This window comes from Mus caroli, unplaced genomic scaffold (assembly GCF_978045245.1).
Source record: "Mus caroli unplaced genomic scaffold, Mus_caroli_1 scaffold_3, whole genome shotgun sequence".
NCBI lineage: Eukaryota > Metazoa > Chordata > Mammalia > Rodentia > Muridae > Mus > Mus caroli.
In genome coordinates this window covers 131,296,181-131,319,481 of record NW_028227258.1, presented here as the reverse complement: position 1 = coordinate 131,319,481, position 23,301 = coordinate 131,296,181, and the positions used below count along the sequence as shown (strand labels likewise).

General features: G+C 39.9%; 1 protein-coding gene across 5 annotated transcripts in view; it reads right to left on the bottom strand.

Moving 5' to 3' along the window:
- The window catches only part of Phc3 (polyhomeotic homolog 3), a 68,828-nt gene that overhangs the window by 9,549 nt on the left and 35,978 nt on the right, over window positions 1–23,301 (bottom strand). For 4 of the 5 annotated variants that reach the window (XM_029474909.1, XM_021157279.2, XM_029474910.1 and 1 more), the window contains 6 exons: window positions 21,240–21,393; window positions 19,434–19,684; window positions 11,841–12,000; window positions 7,570–7,684; window positions 5,464–5,596; window positions 5,141–5,372 (listed from right to left, as the gene is read on the bottom strand). In XM_029474909.1, coding sequence (XP_029330769.1) covers window positions 5,141–5,372; window positions 5,464–5,596; window positions 7,570–7,684; window positions 11,841–12,000; window positions 19,434–19,684; window positions 21,240–21,393 — 1,045 coding nt within the window. Of the gene's footprint in view, window positions 1–5,139; window positions 5,373–5,463; window positions 5,597–7,569; window positions 7,685–11,840; window positions 12,001–19,433; window positions 19,685–21,239; window positions 21,394–23,301 lie in introns of those variants that run through there. The other variant, XM_029474911.2, reaches the window with a different exon arrangement.

Genomic DNA, 23,301 nt, shown 5'->3' with positions numbered 1-23,301 from the left:
CAGATGAAACAGGATTACTCACCATTAAAAAAGCCCTTTTTCTTTTCCCAGAGGTAGCTCTCAACAAAACTGACTAATCTTGCATCTAGTTGTGACTTCATCCTTCTTTTATGGAAGAACTAACGTTCTTCTCTCCAGTCTTATTTATAAGAACCCAGGAAAGGAAAGAAGAGAGAGAAAGAAAGGATAGGGCTTACTTAGATTCAGAAATCAGGAGGAGCAAGTAGTAAGGGCCACAAGAGCTACATTTGGGATAGAAGGAAGGAGCTCTCCGTGAGGAAATACCCAGCATGCTCTCTGTTCCTCCTGAGTGGGATTCCTTTTCAGATGTAGATAGCAAGAAAATTGGCAAAATATCTCTAAAGTGTATTGGGAAACTGCTTGATTAAATAATATACATTACTGTCATATTTTTAGACCCTAGTTTTCTTAAGCCAAACACAAAAAGTAACATTACATTAGGACAGAAAGGGAGGGTACAAGCAAGTATTTATCTAGAAACTCACTGTGCGGGAGGGGGAAACCCAGATTTTTCTTAAGTTTAAGTATTCAAGATGCCCTGGAGCAGGAGCTCTGTGAGTTCCTGACATCCTGACTGCCTGCCAGAAGCCGAGCACGGATACAGACCAGGTGAAGCAGTAGGTAGCTTGGCTGGCACCACTCACCCAGACCGGGGCCCACACAGCTCTTGGAACGACACTGCTGCCTTTGCCTTCCCACCTGAATTCTCCAGTGTCCACAATCACTTCTCCCACTTTGAAATCCAAATCAAAAAAATTTATGTACAAATTTTATGTAGAAATTGCAGAAAAGATGCCATGTGCTACTCAATACATCAGAGGAATCACATCCCCAAAGACAGCACACAGCTGTCCTTTAAAGGATAATTCCTCCTTGGCATTCCGGATTCCTACAGAGACGTCAAAGGGATCTGGATTCCTACAGATCCACAGATCAATTCAAAAGAGTCTTTCCAAAAGGGCAGCACACCGAAGGGCGCTAAAGACGACGACCTGCAACTGTTGAAGCAGAAGTGTTCTTGTGGAAAAGGGTCAATGCACACAAGGTTGTGTTCCTTTTCACTCTGGTAACAGCGCTGAGATGCGAGTTTGCTACCCGGAAGCTTTAACATAGTTCCCAAAGGGTGTTAACATGATACACCAAAATACCAGAGCCCAGTGGTAAACACGGGCGCCCTGACTATAAGAAAGCACATCCTATCTGGAAGAAACATGTAAGAGATCAGAAAGTGGATAAACTGAGAAAAGCTTGCAAAGAGACTACTCAGGAAGCAGAAATAACCCTGAAGGTTCTCAGAAAGCTTTTTATAAATGCCACAGAGGCAGAAAGAGAGGTAAAAACATTTTTCTGGTGTAAGATTTACCTTGAGCTATAGAGCATTACTCTGAGGAAAATTTTTAGAAAGGTGATAACAGACTTCACAAATAGTATGATTTGGTCTGTCACAGCAATTCAGAAATACTCCTACTTCATCAGCAATAAATGAGTACAGCCAATCAAGTCTGTCTCTTTGTAATGATATATTATGTTCTTAAACGCAGGTGGACTCAGTAAGCCAAGAATGTCCAGGCTGGGGAATGGGTGTTGAACTCAAATGAAGGAAGAGCAAGACAAAGCCCATGAGCCCATTGTGATCTACTTGTACTGGCTGCTTTTGTGTGTCAACTTGACACAAGCTGGAGTTATCACAGAGAAAGGAGCCTCCCTTGAGGAAATGCCTCCATGAGATCCAGCTGTAAGGCATTTTCTCAATTAGTGATCAAGCAAGGAGGCCTCTGTGAGATGTTCTGTAGGAGCTTGGAAGATAATGTTGAGAACAGGGCAGAAGATGGAGGCCTGACTTGTGAAATTTCAGAGGGAAAATTAAAGACTCTTTATCAGGGCTGATGCCGTTTTATGAAGATTCTGTGGTTTTGGTTAGCTGGGGCTGAACAATCAGCTGTGATTAACAAGATACCAAAACTACGAAAGCGAAATTTTTGCATTACTGGGACTATTGATGCTGGTTAGCTGGAGCTAAGAAATTAGTGGTGATTAAGAAGAGACCAGCATCATTGAGGTGAAATCTCCTGGGAAGTGTTTTTTTTTAAGAGCACAAAGAGGCTGTGTTCCAGAGATAGCCAAGGTTGTACTTCGTGCTGTAGCTAGACATGGTAATGTGTAAGAGTCATCCAGATGGCACTGGTTTTGAAGGCATGAAGGGGTCATGGAGCGCAGCTAAGGCTCAGCACTGTGAAAGGCCATGGAAGGCCATTGGTGAAGGTGCAGCTTTGGTTATAGTTGATGGCCCAGGACTTGAAGGGGTCATGCAAAGGAGTTGAGGCTTGGCATCATGAAGAGAGTCTGGGAGAGGCTGTTGGTGAAGCCTAGTTACAGCAGAAGACAGCAGGGTTTTGGAGATGCCAGTATCGTGAATGACCACCAAGAACAGCAGCAGCAGTGAAGTACAGGTATCTGGAGCCTAGAGAACGAGGTGTGTGCTACAAAGGGCAGAGCTGGAGAAGTGACCCAAGCCCTTGGAGGAATCCAGAAGATCGTGAGTGGATCCCAGGCATTGGACAGTTGGAGTTTGATTTTGTGACTTTTCATTGTGACTGTGTCCTGGTATTTTTCCCTCTTGAAGGAAGTATTTTAGTGGAGCCCACAGTTAAGAGACTTTTAATTGTAAAAAGATATTTTAAAGGGATTGAAATTTTAAGAATTTGCAAAGACTGTGGGACTTTTAAAGTTATTTAGATCCTGGGGATGAATAAGAAAGTAAGGGTTGAGGCTTAATAGCAATGAGTTTGTGTGTCAAGCTGACAAGGGGTCAATTGTACTGGCTGGTTTTGTGTCAACTTGACAAAAGCTGGAGTTGTCACAGAGAAAGGAGCCTCCCTTGAGGAAATGCCTCCATGAGATCCAGCTGTAAGGCATTGTCTCAATTAGTGATCAAGGGTGTGAGAGCCCACTGTAGGTAGTGCCATCCCTGGATTGGTAGTCTTGGCTCTATAAGAAAGCAAGCTGAGCAAGCCAGGGAAAGCAAGCCAGTAAGAAACATCCCTCCGTGGCCTCTGCATCAGCTCCTGCTTCCTGACCTGCTTGGGTTCCAGTCCTGACTTCCTTTGGTGATGAACAGCAGTTATGGCGTAAGCTGAATAAACCCTTTCCTCCCCAACTTGCTTCTTGATCATGATGTTTGTGCAGGAATAGAAACCCTGACTAAGACACTACTGAAGCAGTCCAGAGGGAGCACAAGCTGGATGCTCGGAAACTCCATGACGAACAGCCCTTGAATGACCCATCTCAGCAGTAAGGGCAGCATGCTGGTTATCTGGGATAATTAATTGTACTAGGTCTAAAACAACTCCCCTGCCCAAAGGAAAAGACATCTCTGCCCCAGTCAGAACCCAGGCTCACAAACACAAGGAAAGAGACCACCACAGAGGCAAAACACAAGTTAATCTCAAGACCATTGTGCTGATCTGAAACTAAAGTTTGGTTTTGTTTGTTTAAATATTAAAACAATCATCAGTGAAGGTTCACCACCCCAACCCTAGCTAAGAGAACAAGTTTAGAGTCTAAGCATATTGGTCCGCTGTTAACGTACACCTTGGTTTTCTTACACAAGTGCTTACAAATTTACACGAAACATTCTTCCTTTAAACAATTCTTTCTTCCTATAAACAGGACTATACCTTGAGTTTGCTAAAAATTAGCATTTGGAAAAGCTATGATACAATAATAAAACTTCAGAATTCAGTAAGTGAGGTAAAATTTACAGTAGCAGTCTTTAAACTACTATTTCTAGATGTATTCCTTCAACTCTTAAGTTTGCTTCTAAAAAGTTGCTTCTAAAACCTTCACAGGAAGACAGCGACATCTCAATAGTTAGCTCAATTTGAAATCACTTTAAAAGTGTCTGATGAATAACCCAAGTGAGATGTATGCCTTTACGTCAACTCACAATAACACCAAAACGAAACATGGCTTTAAAATCTCATTTTCTAGGTTCATAATACCAGTGTTTTACAAATTAAAATAAAAACAAACAGACAAACAACAACAACAAACCCAGTGTCCTAACATACATTTAGTGTGGCTCTCACTGCAAACAAAGGCTCCATTTTCTTTGGCTGCCAACCCCTTAGAGGAATGTAGATACAAAAAACTGTTGCTTAAAGAAAAAGGGAGCTGAAGCTGGTGAGAGTTGTACCAAAAAGAGAACAGGAAAACATAAGGCTACCCTTAGCATTAGGATGAATGTAGTGGCTATTCCTGGTGGTCAATTGACTGTATCTGGAATGAACTACATCTAGAACTGGAAGGCTCACCTATGATCTTAATCTGGAGGCTGGGAGATAGAAGTTTCTGACCCGGATCTTGGCATAGAGATCTGGAGGCATAGTGGCTATGGATTCCAGAAGGTGAAGACAGGAAAATCTCCAAGTTCAAGGTCATCTGGGATTAAAGATGTGATGGCACACACCTTTAATATGGGCCACAACTTCTGCTGGAGACTTATATAAGAACACTGGAAGAAGGAAGATTTACTCTCTCTTCTTCGCCTGCTTGCCTTGTGGGACTGAGCAACTGCTAGATCCTTGGACTTCCATTCACAGCTGCTGCTGACCATTGTTGGGAGTGCACTGCAGTTTACTACCCATCAGTTCTGTGATTCTAGAGAATCCTAATACAAATGAATATAGCTTTCCAAAAAGAAAGCAAAATTACCCTATTCTATAGTATTGATTAGCTTTCCAAAATATGCACAATATGGCCTTCCTTGTCTCAGTTTCAAAAGGAGCTAGCTGAGGAAATACAACAGCAACACAGCAGTGTTTGCTTCACACTGCTGACTCCCGAGAGTCAGGCAGTGAAGCCCCAGCTGTCTGCTGGGCTTCCCAGAAGAAGCAGAATCATCCAGTCTTTATTCACTTTAGGATATGAAAGAGTGCAGTCAGGCTGAGGGAATGAGAAAGAGGAAGACGGTCGCATTTCAAAAGCAAACACCATTTAACCATTTTAACTTTCACATGCACTGTTTCTCTAGCCTTAACTGCCAAAGGCGTGGATAGATTTAACATTTTCTTGTGAAGGCACAAGAAAAACATCCAGGCTCGGGTGGTGAGTTACATACCGGGCAAAGAATGGATGAAGGCCCAGACGTCGTCGACCGTCCATATGGAGGGCTCAGTCTGTGCGGCTGGGAGCAAGTCACTATTCTCAGGCATCTTCCTAACCCTCACATCTCGAAGCTCTCGCTCTCTTTCCCGCTCACTCTGCCTTCGCAGACGGGTCGTCATAGCAGAAGGCACAGGATCTTCATGAGAGGCCAAGTCTTCTTCTGCAGATGGATAAGTAATTGGAAGCTGGAAAATGCAGTACAAGTATAATACAGCATTGCACTTCCCTTGTAGTTCTGAAAAGGACATTGTACATTGAAGCAAGCTTTCTACAGACCTGCCTAAGGATATGTTCTCTTGCTGCCCCTTCAGGGCCACTTGGACGACGGCCCCGATGCCCGAGACTTTGATTATCAGGCTTACGATTCCAACGACTAAGTGCAAATTTTTTAGAACAGCTAACGTTGTACCTAAGAAATTCAAGAAAGAAAAATTAAGCAATATATGGGACAGCCCATAGTATTTATCTGTCCCTTTAAAGTTCAACCGTGACACAGTAAGTACTAGATACTTAGTATCTAGTACTAGTACCTCACACAGTACACCCACCTTATTAAATGGATTTAGTTATGCTTCAGGTCAAAAATGGCCTCTGTGTATATCATAAAATATCCCTCAACATAATACTAGACACCCCTAACAAGGTAATGATATTTTCTCCTGCTTATACAAGAATAATGAGAAACCTGCAAAATGCAGAAGATAATTTGCAAAGCAGCAAGAAAGTTCATCGTCCCAGAAGAGATACTTTATAATAAATAGTTCCAATGCTTATTTAAACTATTTTCAAGTAATATATTTATAGTTTTGTTTTGTCTTATTCTTTTTAGTGTATATGGAAAGGAGTATGCAGATGTGTCTTGCAGATACAGTAGCACATATGTGTGCAGACCAGCACACAATGGAGGCTCACAACCGTCTGAAACCCCCTTGCAGGGATCCAATGTTCTCTCTTCTGCCTTCCACATCAGGTACACACACAGTGCACATATATTCTTGGAGGTAAAACATTCACACACATTAATTTTATTGATAACTATTCTAGAATAATACAAGTAATTTTGCTATGTTTTATGAACATGTCAGAGATGGAAATAAAGAATACTATGAGAACTAATACACAGATGTGCCCTGAGAGCTACGAGAATAACTGACACCCTGCTGCTGCTGCTGTGCATTCTGGGCTTGCCTGTGGGCTCAGCCATGCTTTGATTTCTAACTAGTACATCACGTGACCAAACTTACTAACATAATTCTACAGTTAGCTCTCCAAGACTGAGAGCTACATAACCATGTAAAGCCCAGCGGTGACTCACCGACCTGACAGTCTCTCTTCCTTGTTCTCTCAGCCCTGCTTCGCTGTGCTAGGCCCGACTGTCTAAGGAGGATCATCAGACGTATACTATGTGCCTAACCAGTCATCATCTCTGGGAGAAGGGGAATGACAGGTAATATTAAGTGTCCTGATATATTCTAAATAGTCAAGAGGTTTAGAATATCCTCAAAGACAATTTCCCAAACTTCCAAGTATTTCTAACCAGTATTAGAAAACTACTGTTCTTTCGTGTGTTTTATGCAAACTGAAATTCAAGTTAAAATATAAATCCAACATCATCCAATGACAGACCTGCCACTACTCATGAATAAACATCTGAGCAGTGGACTGAAACCATAAGCTCACTTTTGAAAGAAACCCGCTCCTATTCTAAGCCTTCCCACATACACTTATTCTAACGGTAAGTTCAACTAGCTGTAGTTCTGCAGCAACTATACAAAATGGTATGTTCAAGCAGGAAATTCACTGGCTTCTTAAGAGAATATGAATTTCAAAATAATCAACCTAAACACACCTAGGTCTTCCAAAAGATCATCAGGTATTCCCACCTGCTAGGCTATCTCTCCAGCCCCGATATTAATCTTTATAGACTATCTAGGCAAGCTGGTACCCATGCTATGACCCCAGCACCTGAGAGGCAGAAACTGCATGCTGGAGACCAGCCTGGTCCCCATAAATCCAGGCCAGTCAGGGTTATAGAGCAAGATCCTACATAGAAATAATTTTAATTAATAATTAGTAATTAATTTTTAAACCACAAAACTAAGATTCTATAACATACTAATCATGCTACAGGAGAGATTCTCCACACCATATCCTTACACCAGAGATTGCTGCTTCGATACAGGATATTATGAAACTGCATTATTATACAACTTATCACGTAGTGAATTCTAGTAATGACATAGCAGCACAGTAAACCGCTGCAGATGGCACCTAACCTTCCCTGGGTTGTCAGATCTCACTCCTACCTATGTTCAACTGTAACCTGTCTTGACTTTCTGCAGAAATTACTAAGAAATTACCAAGCACAGCATTCCAACATACCTTTTGGCGCATGACATAGTACAGAATCGTTTGGACCGTAAAAATTCATTAGGATATCCCATTTTTCCACAGAATTCACACTTCAGTAACTCGCTATCCATTTCTTCCAATGTCTCTAAAAAAAGGAGAAAGGCCAAATATTTGCGTGTGTCAAACTTTCCTTCAGCCTCTAATTCAGTTATGTAACACAGTCAGACCAATCGTTCTTCACCTTTTTTGATTCCAAAGCTACTTGGCTAGGTTCTGAGAAATGAAGGTGAGTGCCATATACACACCATCCACTAGAAGGGACAGTTCAGATATTAGAGTACAGGATAGAAACTTGGTACTCTAAGCTCTGAAGATTTACATCCTAGTGGAGAGGAGAAAGGCTTCCAATTGGAGAAACTCATGTTTATTTTAGTGGGACACATAAAGTATTTAACTAAGGGACCTGTGGTGTATAACCAATATTATAAAGATATGTATAACCAATTTACAAAACTTCCTTTTAATATTAAATAAAATTAATTCTGCTTTTAAGTCTCAAACACACTCATAAGTCCAAGTACTGGTGTGTTTTCCACAGTGTTCCCTACTAAGTAAGAATCTAACCCCAGCCCTCGCCTTCACTCTTATCTCCTGCTTCAGAAACAACACCAAAAGCAAACAGCTCAATCTGTATGACCTTTCCCAAAGAACTGAAGCAAGTGGAGAAACAGCTGGCTCGGGCAGGGCTCGAGGCACATCCTCTTTACTAATGACATCACAGAGCAGGAAGTGGCCTTCTTGGTTTGTATTTTGTATGTGGTGCAGGGAATCAGACTTAGGGCTTCTCACATCCTAGGCAAATGGTCTACATCTTCAGCCCAGGAGTTGCCATTTAAAGGAAATTCTCTCCCTTGGTATGTTTGCAAGTATGTATGTAACCAGGTATGTATATGTATTCAACTACCTTGGTATGTATGCAAGGATCATTGATTTAGTTATAGTGTGGATAAAACTGTAAAAATTGTAAAAAAAAAAAAAAAATGTCCCTTTCGGGCTAGAGAGATGACTCAGCAGTTAAGAGCACTAGCTGCTCTTCTGAAGGTCCTGAGTTCAAATCCCAGCAACCGTGGCTCACAACCATCCTTAATGAGATCTGATGCCCTCTTCTGGTGTATCTGAAAACAGCTACAGTGTACTTACATATAATAATAAATAAATCTTTAAAAAACCTTGTCCCTTACACAGGGTCCCAGCTGTGGAGCAAGTATCAGCAGATAGTATCTGGGTAAGGAGAGTCATTTTTCCTCAGGTCTGTGGCCCCTGGTAGTTTGCACATGCTCCAGTGGACTCCAAACCCATGTACATACTGGTAGCACTAACTGAACTCAGTGGAGGCAGGGCACAAAGTTGAGAGAAGGAATGTCTTATCAAGAATAAACTGATGCCCTGCTTCAGTGGTATGCTATTCTTAAACAGCATCTCTTTGTTTTCTTCCCTTTCTCAATAGCAACAGTAGTAGCATGTTATTAGGTATTTTACACAGTTGTGTAAATTTTTAAAAGTCTCTGAAGCAAAGCTTTGAGAGACTTGCAGAATGGTCTCTTGGTAGTTCCTCAGTGGTAGTGGTTGAGTGGGAAAAGCTGAAAGGGACCATGTGGAGTGCATTTAATCAAAACTCATTATATACATGTATGATATTTTCAAAGAACAAATTTAAATGTAATTTCTAAAAACTGAAATATTCTGCCCCTTCCAAAAACCTAGAGCTGGCTGGAACAAAGCCGCTTGTCAGTCCTAACCTTCACGTCTGCCCTTGGAATTTGCTAGTGACTCTCTGGAGTATCACTTGCACCTGGACTGATGTGGAAAGCCTGGGCCAGAGACAGACTCACTCAACCAAAGAATCTTGCTATTTAATTATTTTAGAAAATACCTGCTTTTAAGATGTCCCACTGTCTCGGTGAAATAAAATGACTATAATCCAGAGAGAGCAAAGGAGGTGGAATGAGAAGACAGTGGACACGGGGAAGGGTGGGAGGGAGAAAAGCAAAGGATGCACGAGGTGAGTGTGGCAGCGCAGCTGAGCTGGGCCTCAGTCCTGCATGAGCCTTGTAACAAGGACTCGGCAGATCCTTCTCCCCAGGTATGTTTGCAACATTTCATGGTTAACAACCTTTTACATCAGAAAGAATCAACTGAACTTGAAATAATAACCAAAAGTTAGTAAAAGTCAAGTGTTACCTATCACAGGCTTGGTTGTTCAAATAAGAAGTAAAATGATGAATACTTTGCAAAAGTTTATAAAATACCAACTGACCGGTGCCATCCTGTCAGAGTCAAAGGGAATGTGGGTATTTGCTTACGGACTTGCCATTTTGCTAAACTTAACAATGCATGGAGACACACAATATAGTAACACAAGCTCAATAAATATTTGTAAAAGAATAAATTAATTTTAGACATAGTAAGGATAATTACTAAGGGAAAGATGTTAATGAGTTCACTATTTTAAGTCCTGACTAAATACATCAAACAAAGCAACAGCAACTGTAGGATCATGATCAAAATGATCAACAACAATCTCTCATGAAGATCCTCCTACATGATACAGCTAGTTTGCTTTGTTTTGTTGGTTAGTCTTTCTTTTTAACCACATTCAGAGCCTCATTAGAAACAAGAAACACAGTATAAGCATTTGCTGGTGTTAAACAGGAGACTCAAGGCAGAGAACATCATTTTTGTATCTTCCCGTGTTTGTTTCCCCCTCAGACATTTTATCGCTTGGATTTATAAGGGATATTCAGTATTAAAATAGAGTCAGTTGAGGAGGAGTCTTTCACAGTAAGGAGATTAACAGTACTTTTTTTTTTCTCTCTCTCTCTCTTTTTTTTTTTTTTTTGGTTTTTTGAGACAGGGTTTCTCTGTATAGCCCTGGCTATCCTGGAACTCACTCTGTAGACCAGGCTGGCCTCGAACTCAGAAATCCACCTGCCTCTGCCTCCCGAGTGCTGGGATTTAAGGCGTGTGCCACCAACACCCAGCAATACTTCTCTCTCTCTCTCTCTCTCTCTTAAAGATTTATTATTATATCTAAGTACACTGTAGCTGTCTTCAGACACACCAGAAGAGGGCATCAGATCTCATTACGGATGGTTGTGAGCCACCATGTGGTTGCTGGGATTTGAACTCAGGACCTTCGGAAGAGCAGTTGGTACTCTTAACCACTGAGCCATCTCTCCAGCCCAGTACTTTTCTCTTCAAACAGATGTTATCATCTATTGACTGACGAGAACATCCTTAATGTAACTAGAATATCCATCCAGTTACAATAAGGACAGCACAGTTGCAGGATATTTGATCACATTGTGAAACCTGAGATTATGAACTGGAAAAACCTGTTTCTTATTGTGGTGTGGCTCAGCCCCAGCACACAGCTTTAATCTAAGAACTTCCTGTAAACAAAAGCTAAATAAAGTCAAGTTCAGTCAAGAGGTGGAGCAAGCAACCAGCTGATAGAGAGTGAACATAAGAAAGCCCAGGAAAGAGAAAGCAGGCTCTTTTGAGTTGAAGGATATTTAGACAGCATGGAGGAGAAGGAAGAAGGGGGTTAGAGGAGGAGGAGGAGGAGGGGAGGAGGAAGAGGAGAAGGAGGAGGAGGAGTTGTTTCCTTCTGGAACATTGGTAGGTAGAGTAGGAAGGTTAGCTGGATGCTTTCTTTGCCTCTCTGAGCTCGCAGGCTTTCACCACAGCATCTGGCTCCTGAGTCTTCACTTGGTAAATCAAACATTTGGGATTTTGTTTTAAAAACAACATTTTGGCACTCAATGTGGAGTTTGAACCCCTGACCCTGAGATTAAGAGTCTATGCTTTACACAACCTACATATGCTTGTTAAAGAAAAACCTAAAATCTCATATCAGACATCACAGTAACAAGTCTAAAACCAAATACACAGATGTTCTTTATTTTTAAGCAAATTCAATAAAATATTCATGTTACTTAGGTCTGCTTTTTAAAAGCAAGAATTGGTTGTCTTGATTCAAAAAAATGTTAAAATACTTTCTCTCATGTATGATAGAACTTGCCCTACCTAGACATCAAATCAACATCAATGTTGTTGGGCTTTTTTGTTGTTTAATTATAAGACTGGTTTGCTTGCCCTATTCTAGTCAAGTACATACAGTGAGTATGTAAACAAATCTGAATTCTTTCCAAGTGCAAATCTATGGAGACTAAAAAACCACACCCTATTTCAAGAAGTAAACGCCTAGGTTGAATAAAGGGTTTATGAGATCCACAGACCTTCAGCAATCATGTCTTCCATCTCTGTGTCGGATGAGTTATCTGCATGCTTTGTGTTATTCTGCAACTCCGGCTGAGCACACACAGAGTTTACCACCTCATTACCCAGAAGAGGCCTCTTTTTCACAGGTTGTTCTATCAGCAGTGATGATCGACTCACCTTTAAATGGAAAAAGAGAATAAAAATAATACATAAAAATAATTCAGAAATAAGTGAGTTTAATTTTAAAATGACCACTTTGGCATGAATGCTATCTGTGACATTTACTTACTCGGTGATCAGATCCAATCATTAAAGCTACCAATTATCCCTCAGGTAAAAGGTAGTCTATGCACACACACTACTGCTCGCCAGTAGAATATATGCTGCAGGGTCTGTCAAATAGACTGTACTGCGGCTTCAGGTATGGAGCTTTTAAAAAGTCTTACAATCAAATGACTCTTTGCACTTTTAATATTGGAAGAGAAGGGATCAGATGACCCCTCACCAAGGGAAAGCAAAGGTCCCAACTCTCAGTGTATTTGGGAGTTGAAGGGGAAGCAGTTGATGTTTGAATTGATGTATTTTGTAGTTCTAGGTATTGACTCCAAGGTCTTGCACTGAGCTATACCCTCATCTGTTGCCTTAGAATGTTTTTCAGATCACTTCTCACTACGTAGATCCTCTTGCTCAGCCTCTGTCCAATGCTGGGTTTATATTCCTATGCAACATCCATGCAGAGCCTAATGTTTCACAATATTATTCAGCAACTATCTCTTTTTCCTAGTACCTTGAATACCCAAGACGAGCTCTCTACTGCATGGTTGTGTCCAGACATTTTGTAGTTTGGTGGTGAAGGTCAGTCATGAGTGTGTTCATACTTGCATAGGGGATTCTTTACCTACAAGCTGAGCCTTCTCCCCAGTTCACGTTGCCCCCAGACTTTTTTTTCCTATATCTTTTTCTGTATTAATTTATTTTGAGAGATAATCTTGCTAAGTTATCCAGACTGGCCTTGAACTTGAAATCCAACATCAACAGCCTAATTAACTAAGGTTACAGGCATGCACCAGCAGGCCCAACTTAAAATTTTAAAATTAATATTATTCTGATGGTGATGATAAGTGAAGGGGAAAGCATGTACCAAGCACACATGTGGACAGCAGGGAACAGCTTGATGGAGTTAGTTATGCTGTTTCTACCTTTATGTGAGTTCCACAGACCAAACTCAGGTTGCCAAGTTAGCATGGAAATGGCCTTTACCTACTGTGCCATCTTGCTGGTGGCTTTTAAAAGTACAGTGACACTAAACAGACGGGACCAGAAAACAAATCCCCTTTGGCATGTAAAAATCAAAACACTAAGTGTACAGAACAACAAAAGAATATTAAAAGCTGCAAGGGGGAAAGACCAAGTAACATAGGAATGCAGACATATTAGAATAACACCTTACTTCTCAATGGAGACTCTAAAAGCCAGAAGGGTCTGGACAGAGAAGCTGAAGACTCTACAAAGAGCAAAGATTTCAACATAGTCTTCTACATCCATCAAAACTTTCAGTCACAATAGGTAGAGAAAATAAGACAACTCATTATAAAACCAAATTTAAGCAACCTCTATCTACAAATCCAGCCCTACAGAAGGTACTAGAAGAACAACTCCAACCTAAAGTGGTTAAAGCAAGAAAATGCAAGGAATAAATTATCCCAGACCAGCAAATCAAAAGAGAAACACACACACACAAACACACACACCACAACAGAAAATAGGAATCAACAAATATTGTTCATTGATATCTCTCAATATCAAAGTTCTCAAATTTCATAATAAAAAGACACAGACAAAATGGATTTGAAAACAGGATCCACCCTTCTTCTGCTACATCCATGAAATATACGTTAATATCAGCAATAGACATCACCTCAGGGTCCAGCATGGAAAATGCATTCTGTGCAAATGGATGTAGAAAGTAGCATTTAATATCTTACAAAATACTAGTCAGAAAACAGTAAAAGACCCTATATAAACAAAGGAGAACTCCACCAAGAGGACATTGCAATTCTCAACATCTATGCATGAAAAATGATGGCAACTACACTTATAAAAGAAACCCCACTACAGCTTAAATCAAGTATCGCCTGTCACACACTGAAGTGAGAGACTTCAATACTGCCTTCCGACAAGTGGACAGGTCATCCAGACAAAAACTAAACAAGGAGAACACTGGAGCTGACCGACGTCATCTACCTAAGGGACCTAACAGATACTTACAGAACATTCCATCTAAACACAAAAGGCTACACCCTCTTCTTAGCACCTTATGGAACTGTCTCTAAAACTGGAGACACAGTCAGACATAAAGTAAGTCTCAACAGATACAAGAAAATAGAAAAAACTCCCTGCATCCTATCTGACCGCCAAAGGCTAAAAAGTGTCTATATTAAAAAACAAAAACAAAATGCCAGGCATGGTGGCACAAGCCTTTAATCCCAGCACTTAGGAGGCAGAGGCAGGCAGATTGTTGAGTTCGAGGCCAGTCTGATCTACAAAGTGAGTTCCAGGACAGCCAGGGCTATACAGAGAAACCCTGTCTTGAAAAACCAAAAGAAAAGAAAAGAAAAGAAAAGAAAAGAAAAGAAAAGAAAAGAAAAGAAAAGAAATAAATAACAAAAAAAAAAAAACACGGAGAGATCCAATAATAGTAACTTAACAGCACACCTGAAAGCTCTAGAAGAAAAAAAAAAAGAAGTCACACCCAAAAGAAATAGACAGAAAAAAAAAATTAAACTCTGGGCTGAAATCAAGAAGATAAAAGCAAACAAACAAAAATACCAAAAAAAAAAAAAAAAATCAACGAAACAAAGAGTTGATTCTTTGCAAAAATGAGTAAAACTGACAAACCCTTATCCAAATTAATTAAAAGGTAGAAAAAGAAGTTCCAGTTTAACGAAGTAGAGATGAAAATAGGGACATACCCACAGACACCAAGGACATCCAGAGAGTCATGAGGAAGGCTTTAAAAACCTGTACTCTATTAAATAGGAAAATCTAAAAATGTCTAATTTTCTTGATACATACCACTTACCAAAGTTAAATAAGGATGAGATAAGCAATTTAAACAAACTTATAACCTCTAGTGAATTAGAAGCAGTAATTAAAAGCCAACCGATCAATGAATGTAAGCCCAGGGCAAGATGGATCTAGCACAGGATAGATAGATCCACCAGACTTTCAAAGAAGGTTTAATGCCAATATCTGTCAATTTACTTCTCAACACAGAAACAGAAACAGCATTGCCCAATTCATTTTATGATGCTACAGTCACCATGATACTCAAACCACATAAAGACTCAATAAAGAAAGAAAATTACAGACCAATTTCCCTTATAAACATAGATGCAGAGATTCTTAATAAACTGACTACAAACAGAATCTAAGAATACACCAAAAAGATCATCGACCATGATCAAGCAGGCATCATCCCAGAAATACAGAGATATCTCAACATACATACATCAATAAATTTAGCCCACCATATAAACAAACAAAAAGACAAAAACCACATGGTCATCTCATTAAATGCAGAAAAGACCTTTAACAAAATCTAGCACCCCTTCATGACTAAAGGTCTTGAAATATTAGGAATACAAAAGATACCTAAATAAAGGCAGTTTACAGCAAGACTACAATCAACATCAACTTAAATGGAGAGAAATCAGAAACAATTCTACTAAAATCAAAAACATAACAAGTTTGTCTACTCTCTCCATACTATACAATATAATTGAAGTCTTGAAGTCTTACCTAGAGCAATAAGACAACTGAAGGATATCAAGGGGATACAAACAGGACAGGAAGAAATCAAAGTATCTTTATTGGCAGATATACATTCATACAGATATCATACATAAGTGACCCTAAACATTCCACCAGGGAAGTCCTATAAGTGATAAACATTTTCTACAAGGTAGCTACATACAAAATTAACTCACAAGAATCAGTAGCCTTCCTACATACAAATGACAAACAGGCTGAGAAAGAAATAATTAGGGAAACAATACCCTTCACAATAGCCACAAATAGTATAAAATATCTTGGAGTAACTCTAACCAAGCAAGTGAAAGGCCTGTATGAAGCCTTTGAGGAAGTTATTAGAAGATGAAAGCTCTCCTATGCTCATGGGTCAGTAGGCTTAACATAGGAAAAATGGCTATCTCACCACAACCTAAAGATTCGATGTAATTCCCATCAAAATTCCAATACAACCTTTTTGTTACAGGCCTTGAAAGAAAAATACTCAACCTCATATGGAAAAACAAAAAGCCCAGGATATCTTTAACGTCCTGTACAATAACAGGACTTCTGACAACATCATCTCTGATCTCAAGCTCTAGTACAAAGCAACAGTCATAAAAACTATATGGTTGTTGGCATAAAAACAGATAGGTAGGGGCTGGAGAGATGGCTCAGTGGTTAAGAACACTGCTCTCTTCCAGGGTTCCTGAGTTCAATTCCCAGTAACCACATGGTGGCTCATAACCATCTGCAATGGAATATGATGTCCTCTGCTGGTGTGTCTGAAGACAGGTACTGTACTCACATACATAAATAAATTTTAAAAATAAAATAAATAAAAATAAATCCACACACTTTGATCATCTGGTTTTTTTGGTTTTTTGTTTGTTTGTTTGTTTGCTTGTTTGTTTACAAAGAAGCCAGAATTATACAATGAAAAAATAAAGTATCTTCAACAAATGGTGCTGGTCTAACCAGATGTCTGCAAGTAGAAGAATGCAAATAGATTCTGGCACAAAACTCAAGTCCAAATGGATCAAAGACCTCAACATAAAATCAGACACATTGAACCTGATAGACGATTAGTCTTGAAAATACTGGCACAGGAGGCAACTTCCTGAGCAGAACACCAATAGCACAGGAACTAAGATAAACAATTAATAAATAAGACCTCATGAAACTGAAAAGCTTCTGTAAGACAAAAGTGACCTTCAATAGGACAAAACGACAGAATGAAAAAGATTTTAACCAATCCCACATCTGACAAAGGGCTAATATTAAAAATATATGAAGAACTTAAGAAACTAGATGCCAACAAACCAAAAAGTTCAATTTGAAAAATGGTGTACAGATCTAAACAGAGAATTCTCAACAGAGGAATCTCAAATGGCTGAGAAATGTTCAACATCCTTAGCCATCCACTGAGGAAATGCAAATCAAAATGACTCTGTCAAAATGGCTAAGATCAAAAACACTCATGACAGCTTCTGCTGGTGAGGATGTGGAGCAAGGGAACAAGCCTCACGGCTGGTGGGAGTGGAAACTTGTGCAGCCACTCTGGAAAGCAATTAGGCAGTTTCTCGGAAAACCAGAAATAGATCTACCTCAAAACCCAGCTATACTACTCCTGGACATATACCCAAAAGATGTGCCACTATACCACAAGAACATTTGCTCAACCATGTTCGCTGCAGTTATACTCATAATAACCAGAAACAAACTAGATGTCCCTCAACCAAAGAATGGTTAAAGAAAATGTGGTACATTCACACAAAGGAGTATTACTCAGCTGTTAAAAACAATCATCATGAAATTTGCAGGCAAAATGGATGGTACTGTTAGGAACAAGCAAAAGAGACTTATTCTAAGTACTACCATTTCATTTTTAGACTCCATTCAATCATAGGAAGAAGCTAAATTCAAGGTCCCAGGTCCCAGGGGAGCTGGGGACTTTCCAATAGCTAACAGCTTCTGTTGTAAGAAAACAGTCGTCAGAGTCCAGGTAGCCCAAGGAGACATTTGTCTGAGTGCAGACATCTCAAGGGCAACTTCTCCACCTTGATGGCAGGGTCCCACAAGTTCATGCTCCTAGGCCCAGGAACCAACTCCTCACCTGACTGGTGAAAACTCCCTTGCTCAACCTCATATCAAAATGTGATTGGACAGTACTTCAGCCCACCCTGCTCCCCCTTGCTTTATTAAAGTGTCATGCTTTAATCCTTTAAGTATGCTGTGCAGCACTTCTACAGGTCGTAGTTTAGCTCCTGAGTCTGTTCTGTGGCCAATTTTTTGTCAACTTCATTGAGCTATGATTTGACTTATGTTGGGTTTATATTGGATTAAAGCAAACCCCACATACTATAGAACTAGAAAAATTCACCCTGAGTAACCTAGACCCAGAGAAATAAACAAGGTATGTACCATAAGTGGACATTAGCTGTAAAATAAAGGATAATCATGCTATAATCCAACAACCCAGGGAGGTTAAACACCAAGGAACGAGTAGCACACACACCTAGGATAGAACCAAACAAGTTTGGGGAAAAAAAGAATGTCAATAAAATGATCCCTAATAATAGTCCTAATAAACAGGAGGCTAGCATGCTTCATCCAGCAACTGATGGAAACAGATACAAAGACCCACAGTCAAATGTTAGGTGGGAGCTCAGAAATCTGTGGAAGAGAGGGAGGAAGGATTGCAGGACCCAGAGGGGTCAAAACACACACACACACACATCCACAGAATCAACTAACCTGGTCCCATAAGGATTCACAGAGACTGAACTGACTCAAGGAGCTGGTCTGACCTAGGTCCTCTGCATGTATTAGTTGTGTAGCTTGGTCTTCTTGTGGGACTCCTAACAGTGGGAGCAGGGACTGTCTTTGACTCTTTTGCCTGTTTTTGGAACTCTTTTCCTCCTGCTGGATTACCTAGTCTAGTCTTTTTTATTTTTTTAAGGTTTATTTATTATTATATCTAAGTACACAGTAGCTGTCTTTACCAGAAGAGGATGTCAGATCTCATTACGGATGGTTGTGAGCCACCATGTGGCTGCTGGGATTTGAACTCAGGACCTTCAGAAGAGCAGTTGGTGCTTTTAACTACTGAGCCATCTCTCCAGTCCCCTAGTCTAGTCTTTATACAAGGTGAAGTGCTTAGTCTTACTGCAACTTGATATGCTACGTTTGTTTGATATCCCTGGGAGGACTGGCTGCTCTTTTCTGAAGGGAAACAGATGGAGGTGGAGGACTGGGAGGAGAAGAGTTGGGGAAACTGTGGTCAGGATGTAAAATAGGAAAGAAAAATAAACAAACAAACAAGTAGAAGAAAAAGTGAAGGTGTAATTGACACTACACTGGTAACAATCAGTAATAGCTATGGCTAGTAAATGCTAGATACATTAACATATTTAATTCTGACACATCATAAAAGCATCTCCAGACAGACAAGCAGAGTTAAGATCAGAAATGGCTAGTACAAAATGTCTCAGGCCAAGCAGAGGTGGTACACATCTTTAAACGCAGCACTCAGGAGGCAGAGGCAGGTGGATCTCTATAAGTTAAAATCCATCCTGGTCAGCCAGGGCCACACAGAGAAACCCTGTCATGAAAAACCAAAGGGGGTGAAAAAGTCTCAGAACCTGTATAGAGAAATACATTAAAAGATTAGACAGCTAAAATTCTACATTTAAAAACAAGTCAATCTTGAAATTTAAAATTACAAGCATTTTCTTAGAGAACAATAGTAGAAAATTGTTTTAAGACAGTGTTGTGTCACTACAAATAATTTTAAAAACACAAATAAGCTTCTGACTTACAGGGAACGGCTCCAGCCCCTCCTGAATCACAAAGCCTTCTATAACGTGGGTCAAAATCTGTGGTTTCACAATAGCCTGTGGAGGCTTGTTTTCCAGGCTGGGAGTGCTGCTGGCCAGAGAAGTGCTGCTGCTCCTCGTGGAAGCAGCAGGGATGAGGAGTGGAGGTGCAGGAGCAGAGGCATGGGTGGGGTCTGATGGAGACTTGATCACGGAAGCACTGACTGAGGCCACAGCAGGCAACTCCACTTGCTCTGAAAGAAAGGGGATTTCCTGGTTAGCCATGTGCCCTACAGAGATGAAAGGGCTTAGGAGTGAGCACAAGAGGACTGCACATCTACTGTTCTCCAAGAACATCACACCTCTGTCTCATTTAATCCATACAACATCCCCATTCTATAGACTACACTAATATGCTCAAAATTAGCACCTACATATTTTTATTTTCCCCATAGAACCTGCAAATGCCCTAAATATCATCTCAAGAAAAACTACAAAAGTTGTCAATTGAGTTTCTATCCATTTTTAAGCTACATAGATAATAAATATCTTACTTTCCTGTCTATTCCACATGATTCAGATGGACATATATTCACTTAAAAAATTCAAAAGGACCCCCAAATCCATAGAAGTAGGAATTTCAGTGATTTGGGCAGGTTACAGGCTGTAGCCTCAGAGCAGGAAGCTCTTCTGAATCCTCTCAGAAGGCATGCTGCTTTCTTTCAACTTCTGTGTTGCTGTGTGTGTTGACTGGGGAAATGCTGCATGATCACATAGCAGGCCCAAGTAAGACTGAGCGGAAAATGTCTATTGGGAAGGAGTCACTACTCACAGTAGCATCAACCCTTGACTGTCAGTGCTAACGCAGAGAGGTGGAACAGCTAATATGTAGGCTTTTAGTGAGAACAGAACTCTGAAGAAAGAAGGCATGCGTACAAAAGTCACTTGCCGACCACTGGTGTCATGGCCAATGCTTTCATGTTGCACCTCACTTAATGCTGAGATTAGAGGCACTGTCATCATGCCTGGGGCTTTCTATATGGTGCTAGGGACTGAAACCAAGGCTCTGTGCATGCTCAGCAAGTAGCCAGCCCCTAACATAATCTCCTACTAGTCTGATTTATACTGTGCGTGTGTGTGTGTGTGTGTGTGTGTGTGTGTGTACAAGCACATACATGAAAGCATGTGTGAAAGTCAGAGGACAGCCCTGGATGTGGATCTCTGACTCTACTTATTTTTAGATGGAGTGTTTTTGTTATTTGCTGATAATCACATCAGGCTACCTGGCCCTCCCTCGAGTTTCTGGTTATTCTCCTGTCTCCTCTAACTATGGGAACACTGGGATTATAGGTATGTGCTGTTGTGCCTAGCTTTATATAGACTCTGGGGATTTGAACTCAGGTCCTCATACTTGAGCAACAAGTGCTTTACACACTGGGCCATCTCCCCAGTCTCTTATTCTAATTTTTAAATAAGAAATAGCTAAAACAGGAATGTGAGTTGGCACATGAAACACATCTGTATTAGCCAGTAATAATTATAATGCTTGAAACATCATGTTTTCTTTGGGTGGTACTAAAGGTTTTATAAACCAATAACTTTACACTGCTGTTAAAGAATTTTCCAAGAAAACAAGAATTTTTATTTTTTAATAAGACAATATTCTTCATACATTTAAATTTTTTAAATATAATCTATCTTTTGCTACAGTTAACAACAGTAATGGTTAGTTTAACACTATCTCTAATGGAAAAAAATTTTATTACTGACATCTATCAAATAGAATCCTCGTACTTTGTATTTCCTCACCTAACAAAGGATGTTCGGATGTCAAGTCCTCTCCCCTCCCCACAGTGACAGCTGCTGGAGACAAGGTGGGGGGTGGAGGGGTTCTGTCCATCCTTGCACACTCATCAGACTCCTCTGGCATTTCTTCCTCACACACATCTTCTACTTGATAAACCTGCAATGACAAGCCATACTACCTTGAAATATTTCCAAAAATACATTTAATGAGGTATTCTGAATTTAAATTTTTTAATTCTAAATGCACTAAATTTAGAAGCAAAGCAAACCACAATGCTGACAACCTGAAGGGAGAACTTTGGAAGCACTCACAAGGATGTTTGAGACCTCGTAGTGTGTCACGGAGAGCAAGCTGTGAGCCAGCTACAGAAGCTTTCCAAAGTGACACTGGTCACATCTGAACAGAGTTTTTAGAAAAAATTCAAAAAAAGGGTATTTTGCTTTACATTATCAAATAACTATTTTAAAAATACCATTGATTCTGTTCACTTCTATCTGTTATGAATCAAAGTAGGTGCTAGCGCTTTTTACACTCAAAGTAAATTTCCAAAATAATATATGTCAGGCCAATATATTGCCAAGGAAATTATATGCAAGATTACTCATTATTAAAGACTAAGTTATGAAAATTACTGTCTATTAAACCACAGTAAAGCCAGCAATGATTTTTTCATTCCCTTTCTGTTGTATTCAAGAATCAAATGAACTCTTAGAAGCTAGTATGATATATGCAGAAAACATCTTTCTTTAACACAGTAGACACACCCTAAGATACATAGGATCTATTTTTGGTTCCCATGGGAAGGTTTAGCCCCTTTTATCCAAGTGTGAAGATTTCCTGAAGTACTATGACATCAAAATCACAGAGAGGGAGCCATGAAACCATGAAATTAGAACAAAATTACCCACCTAACACTTTATCAAATGTAAGGATTAAGTTTCAAAGTGCCTCTGGAAAATAATAGATGAAAGTGCTTTGCCTGCTTGGTATTTATGAAAGATGATGCTCTACTAACACAACGCTGTCAAAAGCTCATTTCCTTCCCTGTGCCAAAGCTTTCTCTCAAATTTACAAAGGTTGAGACTTTTTAAAAAAATATTTAACTAATTAAAACTGTAATAAATCTTAATAAAAAAAACCCTGAACATTCATAAAATAACTTTAAGTGGCATCCAGTGTTACATTTTTAGTCAAATTGTTGAAAAAGTTTGATAATTTTAGGTGTCTAGAATTAAATATGAAAATAGTCAGGATTTCTGAATCTGGCATAAACCATGTAAGGTACTATGAAGTTTTATTTATGAAGATATATACACAACAACAAGTAATACTAGTTAAAAAAAAAACACCAACTCTAAACATCTATTTAGAATAAAGTAAACATCTGTCCAGGAATGGTGGCACAGCCTTGTAACTCCAGCACTTAGAAGCCTGAGACAGAATACTGAGCTCAAGGCCAACCTGGGCACACAGCAATACCGCATGGGAACAGCAGCAAGAAAAAACAAACATATGACCTCCCTCAAAAAAATTCCTTCTAAAATCCCACTAGACTCATTTTATACTTAACATGATATCTTGAACTATTATCAAGTTCTAAATAGACATAAAAAAATTTGCAAGATACTTTTTCACAACCCAGAAACTAGAAAACAGTTTCACCAAAAGCGTAACCTCACAAGTGGAAGTGGTCCCCGGCACGGCATACCACACAGTGGACGGCCGGCCACTAGTGTCTGCTCATGGTAACAGCAGTGTTTAATGTGAGGGTAAAGGTCAGCCCAGACTAAGTCACTGCCCTAAACAGCTCAGGGCTAACAGAGACAACAATCAGCAACCATAAAGCAGGCCTTCCTGGTACCGGGTTGGCACAGTGTCAGCTCACAGGGGTGGGAGCAGAGCTGACTGGAGGACCCAGACAACTGGCGTTATTAACAGTGCGATTTAACCCATTACATCCCCTTAAGAGACTACACTTTCCCTACAAAGAGCATGACTACTAAGCTGCCACAGCTCTCTTCACCCTTGACACTGCCATGTACTGCTACCCAGCTACTTACAAAA